The 24,303-nt window shown below is 40.4% G+C and overlaps 1 protein-coding gene across 3 annotated transcripts in view; it reads left to right on the top strand.

Annotated features, from left to right (window-relative positions):
* The window catches only part of LOC124393371 (roundabout homolog 1-like), a 204,017-nt gene that overhangs the window by 66,634 nt on the left and 113,080 nt on the right, over nt 1-24,303 (top strand). The window contains exon 1 of one of the 3 annotated variants that reach the window (XM_046861143.1): nt 579-1,372. The exons of the other annotated variants lie outside the window; for them this stretch is intronic. Coding sequence (XP_046717099.1) covers nt 1,228-1,372 — 145 coding nt within the window. The 5' untranslated portion in view covers nt 579-1,227. Of the gene's footprint in view, nt 1-578; nt 1,373-24,303 lie in introns of those variants that run through there. 3 annotated transcript variants of the gene reach the window in all.

A 24,303-nucleotide genomic window follows, 5' to 3' on the forward strand; every position in this document is an offset into this window, starting at 1 on the left:
CTTTCTTTCTTTCTTTCTTTCTTTCTTACCATCCATACATCCTTCTTTCTTTCTTTCTTTCTTTCTTTCTTTCTTTCTTTCTTTCTTTCTTTCTTTCTTTCTTTCTTTTTCTTTCTTTCTTTCTTTCTTTCTTTCTTTCTTTCTTTCTTACCATCCATACATCCTTCTTTCTTTCTTTCTTTCTTTCTTTCTTTCTTTCTTTCTTTTTACCAATACTTTCTTTCTTTCTTTCTTTCTTTCTTTCTTTCTTTCTTTCTTTCTTTCTTCTTTCTTCTTTCTTTCTTTCTTTCTTTCTTTCTTTCTTTCTTTCTTTCTTTCTTTCTTTCTTTCTTACCATCCATACATTCTTTCTTTCTTTCTTTCTTTCTTTCTTTCTTTCTTTCTTTCTTTCTTTCTTTCTTTCTTTCTTTCCATCCATACCATCCTTCCTCCCTTTCTTTCCTCCACCCTCTTTTCTACACTTACCTGATGCACTAGAAACTCACTCCTCTTTATACCGCCAGTGCGACCCCGTTACGGTCACGCGCATCCCCTCCGTGAGCGCGCACAGCAGGGAATCACCAACTGGTCCGATAGCGCAGAAGTCAGAAGCGCACGATCGCGCGCGAGCGCTTGAAAGGAGTGATACATGATTCAACACACACACACACACACACACACACACACACACACACACACACAGACACACAAGAAGAAGGATTTGGACCGATTCCTACAAGTTGGGTTGAATAGCTACCCGGCGATTATTATAGGCGTGTAGTTGTTATTTTTTGGGTAACTTAGAGAGAGAGAGAGAGAGAGAGAGAGAGAGAGAGATCTCCACATGGATTGGTGAGAGCACTTGGTCCAGGACGCACAGGAGATCCGCGCACAGAGCTTTGGAGTGTCCGGGCGGAGTTTTCTTTTGGAGCGCCTTTCTCTCCACCGCCTCCTCCGACACGGAGAACCTCCAGCTCCGGCTGAGCGACTCCACAGATCCGGACAGAAATCCGACATGTAGCGGGGACGAGCTGCACTTTTTCCTCCACTGCATATAAGCGCAAAGTTTGATTCGGGACGCACCGGAAAGACGCGCACAGCTCGGGGTGAACTTTTGGACATCATGAAAGCGGATTGTTGATCTCCATCAGGAACAGCCGTGATTAATTAGAGGAAGAAAAGAAAGATACAAGGACCAAGCCGGGTTTTTCTTTTCTTCTCTCTTTTTTTTTTTTTTACAAAATTAGGATGATGATATTATGCCACATGTGCAGCAGCAGCAGCAGCGCATCAATGATCAGGAATTCTGGAACAAATTCCCAAAGAAAACCTGGAATGATGGCATACTGTATAGGAATTTACATGATACTGGGATTACTGCAGCTCTGCTCAGGTAAAGATAACTTCTAAATGTTCTCACTAAGCTTCAGTGCAGAATGCTTCAGTGTCCAGAAGTGTGTGTGTGTGCTGGGGGATTTACAGGAACATGGAGGCAACAGATTGGGCTGATAGGAAGAATGGGATGCACATCCTGGCCCTTAGGAGATGGATAAATAACCATAAAAGTGCTCTTTAAAGCTCACTTATTAAAACCATTCATTCTTATTAAATAAAAGATTCCATCTGTTTTTACCCAGGTCTTATCATGAACTGATGCAATAATAATTTCCAAGTCAAATTGTATGCAGGAGGTCTAACGTTGCTCTTGTGTTCATCTTTCAGACGCAGATCACTGCAGATTAATTAGCGTGCACATGAAAGTTTAATGCACTATAGTAGATATCCATAATATACAAGTATGAATCGGTGTTTGTATATGTACTGTTTGGTGCACCATATGTAATGTTTGGATGGTTATATTATTATATTACAAGTATAGATTGGTGTGTGTGTGTGTGTGTGTGTGTGTGTGCATATGGTGTATTGGTTATGTATTGGTGGATTCTATTATATTACAAATATGGATTAATATTAGAAGTATGTATGGACTGGAGCGTGATCTGGTGCGCTGCATGTCATTAGTCTCACTCGCAGTCACACCTTAGTGTCTTTATGAGTCACACCTTTGTGTCATTGTGAACCTGAGGGGGTGTTCTAAGCGAGCGCAAAGAAAAGGTGAACAATGGAGACTCTGTTTTTATTTCGAACGTCTTGCAACTCAAGTGCGAATGCTTCTGCGGTGCATGTATAAACTTTGCTTTTTAATTGCTTCCGGGTTCCTGCCTATTCAGTTGCACTAAGAGCACAGACAAAGGGCATTAGAAAGGAGAAATAAAAAAGGACTGCCATCGCTGTCTGATTTGAATAGGTATCTCAGAGACGGATTTGTTTTGCTCCAGGTTATCAACAGGATGGGATGCTGCAATACTAGCAATGAATTGCTGTGTACAGTAGGGCAATGCTAGAATGTAATTACATGCACACACACACACATATACTCATGCCCCGGGGGAGGCTGTGTCCCACTCTGGTCTCATTCCCTGTGTGAAACGGCTTAATGAGTTGCTGTAGTGTGTGGAAACCGAGTCTTATATCAGCAGGCTGGCCATTGCTGAATTAACATGTCGAAGGAACGCTCAACATGTGTTAAGGTCACCTGCAGAGCCTGACACGACTCAGGAGCCGTATGCTATAGGATAAACTTTGCGTCTCTTGTACCCCATGCATGTGTGTGCACACGCTCCAGCTCCTTATCTGTCCTCTAGATTACAGAGACGAGCCTGGCAAATGGTCTTGTAATGATTTGATGCCCCGCATACCTTCCCCTTCTGAAAAGCCAGCTGTTTACTGAACAGATTATTTTCAGGTGGGCCGACTTTAAAGCTGTTTTTTTGTCCTTCTCGGTTGTTTTACTCTCCTTTATTGTTGGGGAATTCAAAGCATGCGACGCTGTAACTCCTTCATCTCTTGGACAGCAGCACAATAGAGCGAGCCACAGATGTGCCTCAGGTATCGCTTGTGCAGGTGTGGCGCTTTTTTTGGAAAAGCCCCAGCAAGTGAAGCACATTTGTGCGAACCATCGTTGAAAAAAAAAAAAAAAAAAAAACGCTCCCTGAAAAAAACAAAAGGCTTGAAGTAATCTATAATTCCGACTTGCTGAGTTTGGAGAAAAGTGGTTTGTTCTTCCACAGACTGCTATTATTCATCCCATCTGTAGGGAATCAATAGTGAATCCACAGCTCTTCTTGAGGTACTAATTAACATACTATTTTGACCAGCAACTGCTCTTTCTGCCAAAGATGTGCGCCTCATTTTCAGAGGGACTACACTGAGAAAATAACTTCTCTCACGCTGGAGATATATATTTATTATGAAAAAAAGGGGGCATGCATTCAGAAGGATACATGGCATTTTGGAGACAGAGATCTTCAGCCGGTACATTAGCAGGGATGATGTGGCCCACTGGGAGTGCTGAATAAGCTCTGGTGGCTTGGAGCACATGTTCTGGCCGACCAAGGGACTCCGCAGACCTGGCATAGGTGCACACTGTTAATACACAGTTACCTCAAGTCTTTCAGAAATATAATCCTAATTCCATGCTGGTCTGATCAGGCAGTGTTTAAAGAGACAGATTTAGGACAGATGTTTTTTTTTTTTTTTTTTTTGCCCACCCAGAGGTACCGATTGGTGCTGTGCCATGTTATTTCTGGTGCCAGTAAAAAACCAGCATGTCTATTAGATTTAAGTCTTGAATTTCTGTTCTGATGTGAGTGCTGGAGTTCTGTGGACAGACTGAATGTCTCTCTCATGGTTTCACTCTTGGAAGCAGTTGGAAGTCCAAAGCTGAGAGAAATGCTTCTCCTTTATTTGCGCAAGAAGGAAACAGAAAGGAATACGCATTTCTGGTCACCTCATATTCTGCCTCCATAACCTCTGTGGCTGAATCTGGTCTTCATGCATTCTTATGGGGTCTTATTTAAGGTTTTTTTCTCTTCTGAATCCAAAAAGGGGCTGGTCTCCATTCCTGAGGAATTTAGCATTAGCATAATTAATACACCTTAGTAGCTGAACATATTGTGATTACAATTATTGGTTAATTTTTACTGTTTTAATGGTGGTTGAACAGTGTTTCATAATTTGTGGGTTTCATAATGGCTTCCAAAAGCAAAAACCCCAACACATTTGTCATTCTAACACAAGCTGTCACACGTCTTTTTTTGTTTGGCTCAGAGGATGACATGTTTAGTTAATGCTTTGATAAACTGCCTCTATTCCTCAGGTTAACCTGACGGATTGATAAACGACTGCTAGGACAAGCGCAAAAAGGTGCTATCTGACCTGAACTAGGTCTTCTTTGATTCTATTAAATAGAGAAAACCAGAAAGAAAGAAAACCTTGATGAGACCTAATGAGAATGAAATCCTGGGTTGGGTTAGCTTAGGTTAGGTATATTAGGTTAGGTTAGCATAGGCATGTTAGATTTGGTCGGGATAGCTTAGGTTAGATTAGGTCTGGTTAGGGTAGGCAGGTTAAGGTTAACTTAGGTTAACTTAGGCAGTTTCGGTTAGATTAGCTTTGCTTAGGCAGGTAAGATTAGGTTAGATTAGGTAGGCTAGGTTATTTTATTTTAGCACAGGCAGGTTAGGTTTGGTAAGGTTAGGCAAGTTAGGTAGGTAAAGTGTGGTTAGGTTGGTTTATCTTAGACAGGTTAGCTTAGGATAGTTAAAGATTAGGTTAGCTTAGCTTAGGCAGGTGAGGTTAGGTTAGATTGGTATATATTAGGTTAGCTTAGGTTAGGTTAGGCTTGGTTTAAGTTTATTGTCAATATCAGAGTACAAGTAAAGAGACATTGAAATGCAGTTAGTATCCAAAAAGTAGTTTAAATAGAATTGAATATTTCAAAACATTAAATAGCACAATATACACTGCCCATGTAAAGGTAAACATCATGGTGCATGTCAGTAAATGCAAATGGAAATGAGGTTAAATCAGATAAATAAGAATAATGGTTCAGTAGCTCGAGGAAGAGGTACAGCATAATGTGTACCATATGATGCAGCAGATATAGTTGTAGGTGCCGATGTGTAATTGGCAATGATTGTGCAAATAACAGCTGTTACTGTGTTAAATAAATCAGAATTAGCATTTTTTTCTTGCTGTATCCCAGTTTCAACGAAGAAAGAAGCCACACAGATGGACTGAATCTGACCATCCTCTGAATATAGTCCCTTGTTTGTCGAAGGTGTGAACTGAACCGTTGCGACATGTGTAAAGGGCCGCATGTGTGCATGCATGTGTATTTGCATCTACTGTCAAAACTGTATAGAGCGTTTCCTGATGCATTTCCTTGTTTATATCTGGCTTTCCTGTCGTCTTTAGTCATCTCGGAGTCGTGGCCAAAGACCCACAGGCAGAGGAAGTCATGTAGAACATTAACACGTGCTCCATCTCTCTGGGGTCATCACACCTCCACCCAGAATGCCGCACTTCTCTAAGTGTTTGTCCTCCAGTGAGCCTCCTTGTAGCCCTGGAGATGTTTATAGCGATTGTGAAGGGTTAGGATTTGAATCATGGTTGTGGCAGATAGTCACATTGAGTAATGGAACCACTGAATCATCAAATGTGTTAGCGGCCTAAGGCTAACAGCTGCAATGGCTACGCTGGTCACTTTGTGTATCGCGGAGCACGTTTCTTGCTCATCTAGTCACAGAGTTGTCAATGATTTTGTGTATTTACTTCATCCTAAAGCCTTGCTTCTTGCTAGGAACACAATCACAGAGGTCAAACAAAATGAAAAATCTTGATAATACAGTGTGCTCATGCATGTTAGTTAGTTGCTAACCCGGAAGTGGCTAGCGGCTAACACTAGCGCTATGGATTAAAATATCATTTTATATATTATTCTACCAAGCAGGCATTTTAGTTACAATTTTTTTTTAATGTAAACAGTTGATATTCACAAATGTTATTAATAATAAAAAAGAAATATATATGTATGTATATATATATATATATATATATATATATATATATATATATATATATAATCGGGACATTTAAAGGAAAGCTGAACCTAGCTGCAGGGAGGTCATTAAATAGCTTCCTATTGGCATATTAGACTTTGCTTAACCTCTGGTTTGGTGATGGCCGCTGCCATGGAAACAGCGCTGAAAAAGTATACCGTTTTCAGGAAATCAATAGACTGCTGTAGCTGTAACAACGTGAACTTTTTTGTTTGTTTGATTTTTTTATTTTCATGGCTGTGTTTTTTATAGGCGGTTTGTAAATTACTAATAATCCAGTGAGACCAGTGATTTTTATTAACAGTTTCCTGTTTTTAAGTCTATCTCTCGCTATTCGAGTCTTCTCTGACCATAAATAACTGCCCTCAGGGCGAAACAAACATGACTGTAACGACTTTGGAGGAACCAAACTGGATTATTCTTCCTAGGAGCTGTTTGTTTGGTTATTTCCTAAGTGTTAGTGCTTGAGTTCAGCCATGTCCCACAGCTGGGATGTTGGGAGAAAAGAGAAAAGAGAAAGAGAGAGAGAGAGAGAGAGAGAGAGAGAGAGAGAGAGAGGGAGTGAGAGGAAGAGGGAGTGAGATAAATAGTTTGTCATTCAGCTAGGAGGTCAGTCACTTTACGATGACTGGTTCTCTAAATAAACATTTATTTCTGTAGGAGTTTGTCTGTGGTTTAACAGTTGAAAGGTCCTATGTGCTTTGTAGTGTCTGTTTACTCAGGATTTGCAGTCTCTCAAAGTCCAGTTTGTCCAACTTTGAACGAGGGTTACATGATTTTGCTTTTCTATATGTATACACATGTACGTTTGCCCGCACTAGAAACCGCTGTCGACTTTTGACTGAAGGAATTCAACGAAATGTTTAGAATTTTGCTTAACAGTGAATAGAAATGAGTGTCTTCAGTCAGCCTATGCTAATCTGTGTTAACCATGTTAGCGCATCTGGTTGTATTCTGCCTATAAAATGCGTATGTGTGAATGCTGTGAACGATAGGCTGCTGTTTAATGGCAAAGTCTTGGCAGGGAAACACAATGAGCATTTTTGTACGTTGGCCAACTCGAGCATTTAGCTGCACTGTGAAAATGAATAGGGGGCTGGTAAAGTCATTCGAGAGCGGATCGTCATTTTTTTACCAAACGCCGGTATCGCTAGAGAGCATTTAAGAAGATGGAGTCTGACAACAGATCACCTGAGATTGCCTCCCAGATGAAGTTTTAAACTAGTGAGAAACTTGGCCTGTGTGAAGTATCTCTTGGGATTATGCCAGTGGTCAGAAGCAGCATAGTTCTCACATGAGCCTTATGATCCTATAATCCCTTTTCTCTCTGCCTGCTCTCTACCTGCCAGACACAAGGATTCACATTGGGAGTAACTCGCAGCAACTGGTTTATCTTTTAAGCCACCCTGTCTAAAATCCAGCCTGGCTTTGCTTGTGAGTAAGAGTGAATGCAGACAATGAAAGTGGATGACACAAATGGCCCTTCTCAGGACTGATCTCATTCCGTTAATGCATTTTGCAGTTGCTTACCAGAGTTCAACCACTATGTACAACGAACTATGATGCATAAATTACAATACCGGCATCAGGTACCCATTCAATACTATATCAACATCTGATACACTCTAGTTCTGTTTTGTAAGGCGAGTATTTTTTTTTTCTTGAAAAAATAACCTGTTAAAACATCTATAACCTAAAAGGTTGGCAGAGTTCATTTCTAGCAGCCCACAGCACGGCAACAACTGCTAGCAAGGCAAGTGAACAATGCTAGGCAAGACAAATGCTAGCTTTTATGTTGCTCGTGATGATCATCCAATATACTAGATCGATTATACAATTATACATACAGTATAACAGATACAATTAGGAAACGCAACACGCACTTTTCTTCATTCTCTGCTCGATCCAAGGCAACTGATGTAGCCAGCTCCATTTTTAAATTACTAGCCAACTTTATTAAAATTATGCATGAATATTCAGTAGATACATGCACATTTATATAGAGCTTAAATACTAGATTGGACTTCTTCCTGCTTTATCCAGAAAACAGCTGTTATTAAGGCAGCTCTATCAATATGTATCGGGATTTAACCAGACCTTAAAGCAGGTATTTTCTAAGTCTAGTTGACTCATTATATCATTAATAAGGACTTACAGTCCCATGTCCACATGCCATCAGTCCGTTAGCTTACCCCGAGCAGGTGGGAGTAGCTAAAAACAAATTTTGACAGATTGCTCTGTAACTGCTCATAATTAATTTTACAGCCCGCTTTTGCCCCTCCCTTCGGTCCTAGGAGGCTCCTGACAGCCGGCGTGACATGGCACAGCAGGCTCCACAGGGCCAATTAATGTCCAGGCTTCTCTCAGCACCACCCCCACAATGCTAATGCAGTTGCAGAAAGGATGGATAGCTGCAGCATGCGCGCCACCTCACTGAGTGATTTTTTTTTTTCAAGGTGGATCTGTTTATGTGGCTCATGAAGCTGAAGCTATGTCAGCTCAAAGGTCAAGCCTAAAATGTCAAAATCCAGAGGGATCAAAGGTCACCGATATCCATTTAGCTCCAATGTAAACCTTTTTGCGCTCGTGTCAAGGTGCCTATTGATTGATGAGGTGAAACGGCAATCGATCACCTGCAGGTAGGCAAACACGTGTGTGTGTGTGCACGCTGGTTGGGTCAAACATTCGCCAGATTTCATACAATCACTAAAGTAAACGTTTGCGGAACAAGGGCCTACACTCTGCCATCATAGATCAGACTCATGCATGTCAACACATTATTCAATGTCTTATGTCTTGTAGGAAGGAAGATATCAACTTTGGATAAGGTCAAATTTCTAAATGTGGTAAAGGATTTGCATCTTAAAGTTCAGCAAGCCCCCTACCAAATCCCCCCCACCTACAATCTTCACTCAGTCATTACTGACTGATCAGATAAACAATAGAAGGCTCGAAGGGAAGGCTGAACCCTAATGAACAGCGCTCTCATGAGCGACCGTCTCTGAAAAAGCAGCTGAAATGAAGTTAATTTGCTTTAATACGGCAAACTATTATCAGGTGATAGCGTGATAGCTGTAAGACTCTGGGCTGGCATCCAGTGATAAGTGTGCGTAATGAGGAAATCTGAAAGCTCCACTGGATCAGATAATTGCGTGGAATGGAAGCTGCTCACCCTGTCCCTCTACCTTGACGTTTCAACCCCTAGGAATGTGATGCACCTTTAAAAGCAGTCTCAATATATATATATATATATATATATATATATATATATATATATATATATATATATATATATATATATATACTGTATATAATTTTTTTTCTTTTTTCTCAATGTGGAAATGAAATTAAGGTGCACTTCTATGTTGTCCATACTATCAGCTCAAGTAATGGAAGGAAACATGGCATGCTCAAGGGGTTATTGAATTTAGGAACATAATTCATTCATAATGAGAGTTTCTCATTTATAGCAAGCCAAACAGCTGATATCAGCACACTGAGCTTCTGTATCAATAGAAATCCCACTTCCTGTTTCATATTCATGCAAATCTGACTAGACTCTCGTACGATTCTCAAAGCAGTGCATTGAAAACTCAGAGTAATCATCCTAATGAAATGAAAATTTTTCAGACTTAGAGGGATGGGGGAAAGGTTATTTGCTTTTTCTCTGTTTTCTTCTGCTTTTTTTTTCGTTTGCAGTTGTCGTGGCTGCCTAATTGGGATTGTTAGGAGAATTATAAATCATTTTGTGCTTAAATTTTAGCCTTTGTGTACACCAGGAAGTGATTTGTTTGTTTCATTTGGCTTGAATTCACGAAGAAGACGAGCCGGTCGGGTTCTGGTATCAAGACTGAATGGACAATGTGAACATTGATGGACTTGTGCACAATCTATCATTCGGGAAAAAACATTAGATAGGATAGACATCCAGCTGTGCAGAGCGCACACCTGTTCTGCTTCGATCTCTTCCTCAATCAGATCAAGTTTTACAGTGTCAGGTGTCTGACTGAATGAGCGTTGTTGAGTCGACAGATTTCTGTCAGTGCCTGTCTTTAAACCTTGGCCCTGGGCTAACCTTGTTGCTGTGCCAGGATTTCCAGACGCTTCTCCGCTTAATTAACCAGCAGTTGACCTTGTAATGGAGCTCGTCTTATCAGCGTAAACGCTCGATGCCTATACCCGCACACACTATCTCAACATGTCTAATGAGCAAGAGAGGGAAAGGGAGAGAAAGAAGAAGAGAGATGTGTATTATCAAGAGAGAGTTTATTTTTTTTGGCTTTGGTGCCAAAAGTTACAATGAGCAGATGTGTTAGGCGGCTTAGTTCACTGTATCTAAAAGTATCCCGAATTGTCCAGATCACTCTCACAACGAATGCATCAGAGTGTTATATGAGACACTCTGTTTCTCTTCGTTTCACTTCTGACGGACGGTCTGCTGAGGATTAGACGTGCACATGATCATCTTCAGAATCATCCTCACCATGTGAAACGTGTCCCCAGAGTCTGACATACGGCCAAGTTTCAGTCCAACTTCGTTTCCCTTTAAAGAAAGCAATGCCAAGTGTAATGAGCCAACACCTGGCTAGCCGCCAGACCTTTTTTTATACCCTCACCTCCTCAAACTTTGCTACTTTAGGCTGAATCCTATGCGTTTGTGACCTTCTGAAGTTGAAACCTTACCTCATCAGTGGAAATTGTTCAGGGAGGAGGAGGAGCTGAGGGTAATCTAACGCTAGAGGCTGGTGGATGGAGCGCTCCGACCACTGCCACCACCTCTGACATTTCTCCTCTCAAAAGAACGGGTGCAGGGTAATAATGAACTCGTGTGAGATCCTGGTAAAGGATCAACAGATAATGTGTACAAACCCCACATAGATCCAGGCAAAGATTTTGTTGTCATTATTCTCTCTGATATTTTAAGCCCCCACCTTCATTTCAGTGGCTTGGTTTCTCGGTGCAAGTGTGCTCCAAACAGAAAAGTGAAGATTTGACTATGAATTGTAGTGAAGTTAAAGTAAAAGTCTCCTCCAATGGAAATACTTTAGGAAAGTACAGATACAAAAAAAAGTGACTTATGTAAAGTGACGAATTACATTTACTTCGTTAATGTCCACCACTGTAGTTGACTAGTTAACTGTAGTTCAAACCCCAGTGTTACCAACAGAGACCATGCAAACCTTTGCGCAATCTCTGCATGTTGAAGTCTTAAAGTGCGAAATTGAAGCATTCGACAAGCAACCATGTGAGGAAATGCCACACTGTCACGAGACAGGTTCCTGTTTAGGAGATTGATATTAGCTCAGTGTCTTTAGAAAGTGATCAGGTTCATTATGCAAGTCAAAGACAAAAGCAGTAGATTCTTCACCTCAGTGAGCAAATAGCCATTGTAATTCCTGCGGAGTCCGATCACCAGGTGATCTTTAATTCTCCACACTCTCTTTACACTCTCTTCACTTGAGTATAAGGAGCTAAAAAGGTGAAATTGTTTTGCAGATGTGCAGCTCAGAGGGGATTCTTTGTGGCTTTCGAACAATAGGAGGAGGAGACTTTCGTGAGGATGGGGCAAGGGCTTTTTACGACCTTCCACTCTTAAGAAAGACCAAAGGGATTAGGAAATAATCCCTGCCAGCTAAACTGACTCACAGAGAGGCATAATCCGATCCAGTGCACTATCATGCTAAAATATCTCTTTACAACATTGGGCGTTTTAAATCCGGCGCTGAAACGGACCAGGTCAGGGCTTGCTTTTATTGCGGTTTGACAATGCAATTGTTCATCTGTCATGTCCTGGGCAACATCAACCATTTGAAAGAGAGATCACTTAACTGGAGTCAAAACAAAAAAGATTGACATCTGGTTTAGATATCGCCATAAAGGTATAGTTTTAGGACCATTTACTGTCAGTTTTGATGGACATATTTTAGCTCGAGAGTTGGGGATAAATCAGTATTTAATGAAACGATATGAAGTAAAATGAAAGGTCAAGGCTGCGAGTGTGTTTTTTGATCTTGACAATCGTTCATGTATATAAATCTAAGGAGAAGCTGTCTCTATCTGTGTAATAAATCCAAAGTGTAGACAATTTCGGGTGTAATACAGAGCTAAGACCATGTGAATTTAACCAAAAAAGGTAGTCTTTTTAACGAGATAATAAATGCAGCCCTTTGAATGTTTTTGGCAGCATTTGTCTGGCTCTTAATTTCCACCTCCAAATATTTATATTGTCTTGTAAAATCTGCTCTCGGCCTCCGTTCCACCTCTCCAGTGTTCCATTAATTCCTCTTAGCTGCTTCAGTGTTTCTGTCGCTCGTCCATGTCTTGAAATAGGCTCTGTCTTTCGGAATTGACCGAGCCACTATAAATTTATGGTCCCATTTAATTCCCATTCGGGCCAATACTATCCTGGAGTCTTGCCATTTATCCTGATTCTACCCAGTGTCTTTATGGACATGGCCTGGGTGGCATGCTGTAAAACACATGAGAGACGGAACAGGAACGAAGAAAGTGGTGGTGGTGGTGGTGGTGGTATGGGGGGCTAATGCATAAATGGAATTCCTGCTCATGCTGTTCTTGAAATAGGGTTCATATGTATCATTGGAGCCCTGCACTGTTTTAGACGACCCTTTCCACCGAGGGAAACGAGACGGAAATAGAATAAGCGAAAGCGTTCCATTGTTGAAAGTGACTCAGCAATTAAGGCAGGGACACATACACAATTGATGTATGTAAGCCTACAGACAGGCTCATGTCGAGACTTTCCGAGTAAATACGCTTTTTTTTTCTGACCATGACATTTGAAAATGCGCCCCTTTAATAAGCTGAGCATGACCGGTAGACTTGTTCGGTAGTTCATCATTTACAGCGGTTTATATACACAGATATACAAAAGAAGTGCATTGGGGAAAACTAAGAGGAAGCTGAACTGATTGGATTGTCAATCAGCTTTATAATATCAAAATTGATTTTTTTTCCATATTGCCAGCAGCAGGACACTGCAATAAGGTTGCATTAAAGACACGTCGGTTTGCATTTTAAGCAATGAAAGTCAAAAAAGTCTGCCCAGACACTGAATGCCATTTCTCCTGAAAGGCCCTGTTTTTATAGAAGCTCTGTTTATTTCATGCTCGTTTTTCACATTTTCATCCACAGTTTGGACATTTATCAGTTCCTAACCATAGCCAGCTCTTCCCCATCATTGGCACCTACCAAACAAAGAAGATTGAGACTAGAACATTCTTCTCTATAGATATCTGACTCACAGACAGCCATGGATTACCAGACAAAAGAGCAACGCCACCCTTAGAGCATGGGTTTCCATCCTCGAATGGGTGTGGCATTGTTGGGGTTCAAACTTGTAATGACCTAATGTTAATCCAAACACCTTTTTTTTTTTGTTGACCGAGTTCCATTTGTGTGGCTTATCTAAATTTCAATATACAAAATAGAAATCTTTGTACACATTTATTTTGCATTTTATTCAGATTTTACCCTGATACTCAGACTTTCTGTTTTCTAGCTGTAGCGGCGGCCAGTTCATTTCACGCCTTGGCCTTCAGTGGAGTCAGTCCACCTCTTAATACCATCATTATGACCTATAGAAAGATATAGAAACCATCAATATTATACAGAAACGCAACATAAAAGAGCACTGCATCACAGACAGGGATCTTATGCAGTGAGAATGAATGCCATTACAAAAGCAAGAAACCCAACGAACACGATTCAACAATTCTCCTTTCACTGCAGCCACAGCTGCACTACCCACATGCGTCATTTCTAACAGAAACATCAATAATAACATCATAAAATGAATCGGAGTTTCTGTGCATTTTTTCTGTGCATTACAGTTTGCTTTGGGAATTGAAATGAAGAAAATTGTGTGGTTTTTGCAAATTTTACACCAAAAACAAACACAAAAGTATTATTGGTTGCTGAAAAAGCTTAACAACTGTTTTGTACTGTTTTGGCCGATCTCTCCTTATGATGCACAGCTTTTCTTGGAAAGACCACCTTATAAAATATATGAAAACCCCAGCCAGTGTTTCTGAGAGAGTTTAGGCCAGAGGAGAAGGCCTTGCTGGCCCTGAAGACCTGCCACTTTCTAACTGTGATATTAAATAGTTAGGCACCTTACACACACAGCCATCTATACTCATTCCATCCTCATACCTGTGCGAATAGCAGGCTTTGGCTGACACGTAACTGTAGTTATATAGTTTATAGTCTCCAAAGCAATGTGAGGAATTCTTCCAGCTTTGCTTTCCACTGTACGCCTGTAATACTCTTGACCTTGAATGTAAAATAAAGCCTTTTATTTGCTCTTATTAGATGAGACTATTAACATTCCTTGGCACACCGTTTGACAGGAACATGGACATTAAGCGAGACAAGTATTTTGCTTGCAGGAGCGATACACACACGCTCATGATGACCATGAATATTGCAGCACTCAAGATCAGTCCGTGACTGAAAGGACTTTGATGTTTTTAGCTGAGACTTCGCATATGAGTAGTCATTAAAAGACTTGGCAAAGAACAAGGTGAAGAGGAGGAGAGAGATACAAAAAAAAAAAGCCAGTTCACTCCTCCGCTTTTTATCCTCTTGAGTTTTAACAGCTCTCCTCAATAATGGCCGCCTTCGACCTAGTGCTGAGTGTGCTAGGGCTCTCACTGGTTGTGCTGACTGAGCCATTAAAATCTTTCCCTTAGTTACCAGTGTACTATTTTCTCTTTCTAATCCCCATTCCCATTTGAGAATGCTTCCTGTAAATACTCTTTAGGGAATGAGCTCATGTGCTTTAAATGCTGGGTGCCAGGGGCCTCCTTGAGACCTTTTTAATCGTACTCCTTCCAGGGTTTTGGCGCATTCTCTCCATATGACGCAAAGCCAGTAGGCGTAATCAATTAGCGGTGATGGCGTAACAAGGCAGAGCTTGGTTGATTTGTCTGTGTTTATATCTCCTTGATGCCGAGGACTCACTGAAAGGCTGTCTAAGCGCCAGAGGCTTTTAGACTAAGTCAAATTATTTACCATAAAGTAGGTTGGGATTGTTACCACCATTTTCTGCGAGCCATTCATTGCCTTGTCGACCCAGTAGCTCAGTCCGTGGGTGGGAGGACACTACCATGTGCTTCCTATTAGAATATAAAGCCCTGCCTCTGTATTAAATATACATGAGATAACATTTTTATTTAAAGGCGTTGGAAGGCAACTTACACTTATCTCATTTATACGAGTGACTCAGGCCATGTCTAAACAAATATACTTTTGTTTGAAAATTTTTGTTTGGTCTTGTGTGTCCACACCGAGACGGCGTTTTGCTCATGCGCAGTTCAGGGACGTAATCGTTTTCAAACGACAGTGAGGTGCTGAACGCTTTTAGGCGAAAACTGCGTTTTTCAAATTTATTCGGATTAGTGTAGATGTAGATTGATCTTGTTTAAACAGCTGAGCAGTCGAGAGTTAAGGGTTTTGATCGAGTGCTCAGCAGAGGTGGCGCATGGGGTCTGATCTCACAACCTTTATGTTACCATCTTAATCACTAAGTTACTTCCCTCAACAAGTGTCCCTCAGATTGGATAAATAGGATCCAATAGACCAAGAAAACAGAGTTAATTCTGCTCTCTTGGACCTTAAATTAATAACCTAACAGCTCCTACTGTACGCTAATGCGAATTGCTTGTCCTTCTTTTCTCAGTTCCCAGGAGGTCATGCTTACCACCGTAGTGACAAGCAATCTTATTAAAAAGCACAGCAGCAACAGCACCACCAAGCCAGATCGATTTCTTTCAGGTCATTAAAACTGAATGTTATAATCCAGGATCAAAATAAGTTCAGAATTCCGTGCAAACTGAATTTTTTACAGACAAATGGGATTGTTTTTCATCGCTTTTTTTTTCATACCCATATTTGCGTTTTATGTACAGCTTCAAAAACCTGTCTTCCTGATTCCCGACTATTCCACTTATCGAGGAAGGGAATGAATGAATGAATTAAGGATGAAAGGAATTTATTTATTTATGAATGAATAATTGTAATGAATAACTAAAAATCTTGTGTGTTTCATAAATGCAGCCATTTGTAAAAGTATGCTAAAATAAGAAATATTAAATGTAAAAATGCACACACACATTAATATATATGTATTGTAGCCAAATGAGGTCTAACAAATGTAAACTATTTAATAAAATTGATTCCATTTATTTAATTTTGTTTCATCAATTAAATTTTTGCCTCTTTAGTCGATTACTAAATGTAATCAATATAATAAAATAAGTGTATTCTATACATCTGATTTCTTTTCTTTTTGATTTAATCAACTAGCCATTTTATAAAAAAAAATTAAACTGTTGATTTTCACAAATGTTAATAATATCAAATGACGTTAATAAAAAATCGATAAGCAATTTTATTTTTTTTATTTTTTCCCCCAGTTTGTACCGAAATTGAACCGAACCGTGACTTAAAACCGAGATGCATAACAGCCCATGAATTTTTTGTCACCCCAATGCTAAATTCAGAAATTTAGAGCCACGGGATTTACTGCTCCGAGCCTGTATCATGTTCTCACATAGAGTCAGGGGCATTTGTGTTTGCACATGTTTGTGTAATGTAAATGTGTGTGTGGGTAGGGGCTTGTGTAGGTAGGAGTGGGAGTTAAGGGAATGGGGAATGGATAGATTACACTCGTTCCTCCTCTGAGGCAGTATCAGCACGGTGGACATTGAGAACACAGGTAATCCCTTTGTCGCCCCGGTCTGACATCGCACTTACTCATCCAGGACTGCTCTGATTGGCTGAGCCCAACGGCGGAACACTGTTAGGGCACGCTCCCATCGCCATGGCCAATCCCTCAAGGTGAGATGTGGGTCGGAACATTCCCATCACACAGGGAAGGCGAGCCGACACACAGTTGTGTGCATTGTTTCACGAGTGCTTTTCAAGTGGGCTGTGAACCTCAGCCAAAACCATGTAACATTACGCTCAGGTTTGTCACTGAATGGAACTCTTTAGCGTCAGCTCAACTTTCGCATCTCATTGTGTGCATGTCTATGAGCTTATTTACCTGTTGGGGTTTTTTTACACAAAAGAGGTTGCAGTGTAAGTAAGCCCAAACTGCTGCGGTTGTAATTTTTTAGTGGTTGATACTCCATCTCGTGTAATGTTTACACGCCCCGTCCGAACGCAAGAGCAAATTGTTGGGAGAACTGGATTCTAGACCACCAACCTTGTTCTGCAAAAACGGTGCACCGTGTAATAAAATACATGGCTTTCATGTGGGCATACACACCTATATAACACATATATAAGCTCACAGTAATGGACAAACATGTTTATATTTTAAAGTAGAAGGGGTAAGGATAGATGCACCCATGTGGTCCTAAGAAGGTTAGAAGGGCTGATAGAATCTTCAGTCACTCTTCCTTGCTCTTGAACATGGCCATTGCTTTCTGCATTCTGTTCCACCTATAACATCCTGCTCTCTAGGTTTTAGACTTTGAACACTGCATGTACATAAAGTTCCTTAGAAAAGATTAGCTACACACATTTAGATAATCAGAATTCAAAGGCTCCTAAATGGGAATTTATGCCTCAGGCATAGGCTCCGTATCCATGACGATGGCTGAAGATGTTGTCTGGATAAAGATTCACACCAATTACTCACACTAATTGATGGCCACGGTAATATCTTGAAGCTGTTTAGGTTAAGTGTTGTTAGGGAGTTGATTTTCTTTTTTCCATTTGTCTTGACATCTATTACTACTAATAATAATAACAGGGTTTCTGCAGGGTCTTAAAAAATCCCCCCAAATAATCCAACATGATTAAACAGGTCTTAATTTTCCAATGTCCGTGTAACGCTGCTCTAATGCCTTCAGCATTTTAGTATGTTTTTGTTTGTCTTTTTCCTTGGTTTTGTAGTTCTTTCTTTGGCTAGTCCAAATATAATTCGCTGTATTACGACTGAGACCCACAGCCAATCAGCTTTCTGTTTTTGGCACAGATCTTTCTTGGATTGACAACACAGATGTAAAAACAAATTTTATTTTTAGCTATGGAGAAGTGCGAGTTTAGCTATACTTGGCTTGAAAAGTGAATCGAGGACTCGGTTAAAGCCGGCTGCTAACAACATATTTGTGTCTGTGTTTTTGATGTTGTAATATAAGTCTTAAATTCCATTCTTAATGGTTTAAAAAAGTCATAAATTTGACTTTTGTGAAACCTGAAGTAACCCTGAATAATTATTAACAAGCATCAATTTGGTAACAAATATATTATTAGTATTTTCAGACAATTTTCCCACAATTTTGCTTCATCTATTCTTTGTGAAGCAGCTCCACAGCAATATATTTCTACCACCACCACCAAACCACCACACTTCACTACATAGTATGTACCAGGTTCGTGCCACACCTACTGCTTTCCATTCTTGCCGAAAAAAGTTCATTTTGATCTCATTTGTCAAAATAACATTTTCCTACATCCTAACTGGGTCACTCGTACGCTTTCTGGCAAAATCCACACTTCTCTTTGAGTAATGGCTTCTTTCTTGCCACTCTGGTGCTACGGGGAAAACCCATGCTAATGTAGGCAGGAACATCTTTGCTCTAATTTTAGCTGCCGAACCCTAGCGAGGTAATGGTCGTTCCGTGCAACACTGCTTCCACTTTGTGATTATTGATCTGATAACGACCGGAGGGGCTACGATGAGATCTGTCTAAGGATCTATGACTTTTCATTTTGACCTATGATTCCAAAATGATTAGCACTAACAATTGTAATTAGCGTAACGTATATAAGACGCAGACTCTTTTGTCTCCCAGGACATGTAGCAAGTTATTTCTGTCTTTTTTATGTTATGTTTTTTTGTTTTTTTTTTAAGCCCCCATATTCTCTTGGGTGTAGGAACATTATTAGCATTATGTAAACGTTCCTAGAGCAGTAGTTTTGTCTTGCCGGAAGAACATCATAGAAGCCGGTAAATGATATTATCCGCTATCTGGGTTAAACAGACTTGCTGTTAAAAAAAATGTGACAGTTGCGTTAATGGTGCACAGTTAGGAAGTAGTTCTGTCTAATTATGTCTAATTAAGAAGCAATTGCAGCCTTGTTAGGGAATTAATTTTCATATGTGTAAACTCGGAGCTTGCGGGGGCGGGTTAAATGTTTTTTATGTTCGGGAAAATATCTACGGATGAATTGTCGACGCTGCCTTAGAAAATTCAAAGTTAAAGTGACTCTATATATATATATATATATATATATATATATATATAGAGAGAGAGAGAGAGAGAGAGAGAGAGAGAGAGAGCATCTACCTGTTTGCACATGATTACATGAACGTGCCTGTTTTGGCATTATTTTGGCATATCTGTTTGTGTGTATGCGCTTGTAAGCATGTGTCCCTGAATGCGTGTGTCTGAAGCGTCTTGCTTCGTGTGTATGTGCGCCTGCCGTGTGCATGTGCGAGTGTATGCATTTTTGCGTGTGTGAGTGTAAACTGCTGGTTCTTTGGAGATAAGCCGTGCACTCATTCTCAGCGCAGACAGGCACAGAGGGGCTCACCTGTAGCCGAGAGATACCACCCCTGTGCATGTGTACGCGTTCCCCCACAGGCACGGACCCAACACAATTAAAACAAGGAAGACAGCAAGGCCACTGCTGAGCCAGGTCCCTCCTCCCTCTCCCACAATGCTGGCTACACATTATCTCCTCTCCCCACCTTAATCATAATTCTAAATAAAATATGATGGGTTTTTTTTTCCTTTTTTTTGTTTCAGTTGCATTGCTGCTTTTCTGTCTTCGTCACAAACTTCAGTGTGCTGCGATTTTAAAATGGTATTTATTGGTGATATTTTTTGAGCTAAAAGCACATAATTGACGTCTCGTGAGTCTTTAAGTATGACCCTTTTGCAACATTTGACTAGTTCCCATGAGTGTTACTGCAACTTTTATTTAAAATACAACAACTTAAAGAAGAAGTTAAGGTTAAACATGGTAACAAATCACCAGGTTCTCACAAGGATAAGAAGATAAAGTTGGTGTGTGCATGTGTAAGTGTGCATTCATGTATGAGCCAGTTGGAAGTCTGACTGGAAACATCTGTCTATTGATCTGTTCCTCCTGCCACTGAGCTTTTCCCATCACCCCAGACTTCACATAGCCTTTACACTCAAACACATTTAGCAAATTAACACCTTACAGTCATTAACGATTTTTTTTAACTGTCACTTGAAAGCACTAGCGCTAGCACAGATTGGCCTTTGCCTTTTTAGCGAGTGCTAATTTGGCAGAATTTGCATGTGTGTGTGGTGTGTGTGTGTGTGTGTGTGTGTGTGTGTGTGTGTGTGTATGTTTCTCTGAAAGGAAGCGCTGATAAATGCCAGTAATGGAATAACAGCAGGACTCGGGTCAAGTCTCTGATGGTGTCAGACACGTTTATACAGACACACAAACACACACACATGCATGCACACACACACACACAAGCGTTCACATATGAATTTCAGGTTCTAAGAGGGAGGTCTCTTTTCAGGATTACCCCCTGTCTTATGAGCTATTGAAGTCAAACTTCTTTAGTTGCCAGATATTGACCACTTCCTCAGTCGTGGTCAGTTAGTTCCCTTTGCACAGCCACATTAAAGCCCTGAGCTTTGTGGCTTCCTGCCCCCCAGCACAGTTAAAGCAGGTACAGGGAGGCAAATGGGAGCAATTACCTAGCGGTGGTAATCTTTCCCTCTCTTTTCCTTGCTCTTCCGAGATCATCTGGATGCCGTCTATTATTCAGAGATTCCTTTCACATTGCACAAAGTTTTCTCTCCCAGTGTGGGTTCTTTTTCTATGCGGACATGCACGCACGCACACACACACACACACACACACACACACACACACACACACACACACACACACACACACGTGCATTTAAAGCCCACGATTCGAATTGTATTTGTCCAGCTGTTCGAGCACCTACAACCACCAAAGACGTGTACGGTAACAGCAGTGAAACAGATGGGCCGAGGTTGGAACGAGGTTCTGCTTCAGAGAAACTTAATTTGGGGGGATTTACCTTCTACATATGGGAGCTTTTGCCAAGGTTTACGCTTTCACAGTGAAACAAAGCACTGGTTTTGTGTAAAGGGTCCTGACGACAGTTTTGTGTGAAATATTCGCTTTGCATGCCCGTTATTTTTTTCCATGCCGTTATTCCAGTTGCAAAAAATCTAAACACAATGTTCCAATACACGTTAATCGCTGCCTAGGCTCAGTTCCAGTGGTCATTAATCCTGCTGTAAAGTCTGGATCGAATGCAGTTTTACTGTGTAATTAAAAGGGTTTATAGGCTGAGTACCACTCGGGCTATTCTAAAAAAAAAGTTCCTATAAATAATTAAACAAATACCTACAAATACTATAGCTACTACTATTACTGCTACTGCTACAGCTACTACTACTACTAATAATAATAACAATAATAATGATAATAATAATAGTTGAAATAAAACAAAAACGAATAAAGAATATTTTTTGAATGTTTTTTTATTTTCATAATTTTATATTGTATAAACTATTACTGATCTAAAACCAAAATTCAATGCAATTGAATTTCTTACTCTTATAGTTAATTTGCAAGCATTATCTTTGTGTTAATTTTTATATTATTTTACATTCATTCTTTTGAACTCATTTAATATTTGAGTACTTTACTATGCTTTGATCATGGATTACACCAAACCACAGCTTAATATAATTCACAACAAAGTATTCCGCTAGCTGTTACCTAAACTTATATAACTGTTAATGGAATAATTTTTCACACTTTCCATTATTTAGACATTTTAGGTTTTCAGGTTATAATTTTTATCACAGGGGATCAAATTCATTCTGATACCAAATCCAGGATTTTCCGCTGATTTCATCTTGATATTGGATATCGGAAAAGTGCCAAATACACGGTTGTGTATTCACAAGGTATAATAACAACAGGCACCACACATTGGTAAAGAAAAAAGAATACACCTGATTTACATATGATTATGATCATGTGTTTATTCATGATATCAATTCTTTAAACTAAATAAAATTCTGCTGGTTGATTCTCACATATGAAAATAAAAATCCGTCCACAACTGTTTATCGAGGCCAGGAACTGGCACACACGGAATGACCTGATTATGGTAGTAGCTACACCCTACTATGCATACGCATTCTTGATAGATAGTAATAGATTGCAACACACACACCAGCCTCGGGTGGAGGGACCGGGTAGCAGAGTCGGCAGTTGCCTGGATGGTGATGGATGATGCGCAGGGTTGGGATCCAGAGTCTGGCTGTGTGGAGCCTGGTCCATGTGGGCCTCCGTAGCCGCTACTATTCCAGCGTCATAATTAATCTTCAGAGATGAACCCAGTGTGGCTTCTTGCTGGGAGGAAGCAAAAAAAAAAAAGAAAAGTGCTACCCTCTGCAGCTTTCCTGCTGAATATATATGTGCAACACATGAAAAACCCCTGTGTTCTTCTGCTTGGTAGACTTTTTTGGGGAAAAAGGAAAATAATTTAGCAGCAAATGGCACGTCCGTTAGCACTCAAATAAAACCTATGTGTTTTTTTTTTTTATTGTGTTTTGTCATTTTAGGAATTCACTACCATTTCCTGAAATGAACACAAAAAAGGCTATTGCACAGTTTCAGGATCAAAGGCTTTAATGGAGGTTCTTCTCAAAACCGAGCTTGATTAACAGGGCCGAGGCGCCATCATGCCTCGTCTGGATAAAAGTAGCCTCCTGACTGCAAAAAAACCCCCGAAAGAATACAAAGCCCGCTCAAGAAAAACGAGTCTCCCGTCCCCTCTGCACGGCCCCGCTACTCTGCGATTGCTAGAAAAGGTTTTCTTTGGCACCGATTGCAGCCTTTCTATCCAGACGTTCACGCCAAAAGTCCAGGGAATTCGATACCGTGAATGTAACCTCATGCTCAAGTTAACAAGAGACGTTTTTGTCCTGACTGATTGGCACAAGACAAAAGATCCTCATCTGCAGTAAATCCTCACTCTCTGCCATCCCTTTTATTGTCATTGGCTGTCAACGTGGTCTCGAGGGCCCGTTTTTTTGCCGTCGACGTGTTCGCATTTCATATTCATCACCAAGCTTCATTAAGATGTTTAGCATGATAAAAGAAAAAACAAAAAAATCCATGTAGCCAGGACTAATAAATCAAAAAGATGAGCTACGCACATTCTTGCAGTCTTATCCACCATATCGTGCTTTTCAGTGGAATGTGAGTGGTATTAAAGAGTGACTGTGGGTATGTGCTTGCAAGATCATAAGTATGTGTGTGTGTGTGTGTCTATATGTGTGTAAAAGACAGACATAACTTAATTAATCTAATCGTAAAATGCGAGGAGGCGATGGGTTTGAGTTGACATGATTAATTTGGTGGCTCTTCCGAGCACCTCCAGGCATGTGTGTGTGTGTGTGTGTGTGTGCGTGTGTGTGCGTGTGTGTGCGTGTGTGTGTGTCTGTCGGAAACACGCTCCCTCAGCATTCGGGGGAGGGAGGAGTCCCCAAGACAGTGGGAGGCTTCGTAAATGAGTTTTAGCGATGCGCTTCCAATTAGACCCGCCTTTGTGATAACGGTGGACCTACTGACTGTGCATTGATTGACAGCCGAGACAGGCAGCGCTCTTTTTCCTTTATTTGAGTGTAGTCTGAAACGGCATAACGTGTAATACGCAGAGCTGTAATTAAACAGTGAACGAACGGTGCTCGTGAATGCATTATATAAAGTACATTAACATAATACATAACACTCTCAAATTCAGTAAAAGCAGCAAAATCGGGCCAAAATCTAGAGAGTGTAGATTTTTATCGAACATGGAACACTGGCTGCTGATTGGACATTGATTATTGCAAAAAAAGGGGGGGGGGTTACTTTTTTCAGTCAGTTATCAAGCTGTGAAAATTATTAAATGCAGTATTAATAACGGTATTCGAGCGAGGAGTCATTCTTTTCCTCCGAATGCACCTTTTTATCCTTTACAGCCTCGTGAAAAATAGAATGTCTGAGAAAATAAGCACAAATCAAAGTTGATTCATTTACCTAGGACCTACATTTACCACAGGAAACGAATTTGTTGTTGTGTGCTTGAGTATTTCCTCACTGAGACCAAAAGTACAAGTAAATGGAACTGACCTAGCGCTGCCATTACAGGATTCTCTTACTCATTTAATGAACAAATCCTAATGTGATTAGCTCGATTGTTGAGTTAGCTGGTGTGTTATAGTGTAGGCTAGCTAATAAGAAATTCAGCAGGTTATCCAATATAGCATGGGTTTGCCTATTATATTTGTGTTTTGTTTTT

The sequence above is a fragment of the Silurus meridionalis genome, chromosome 11 (genome assembly GCF_014805685.1).
Source record: "Silurus meridionalis isolate SWU-2019-XX chromosome 11, ASM1480568v1, whole genome shotgun sequence".
In the NCBI taxonomy this organism is placed as follows: domain Eukaryota; kingdom Metazoa; phylum Chordata; class Actinopteri; order Siluriformes; family Siluridae; genus Silurus; species Silurus meridionalis.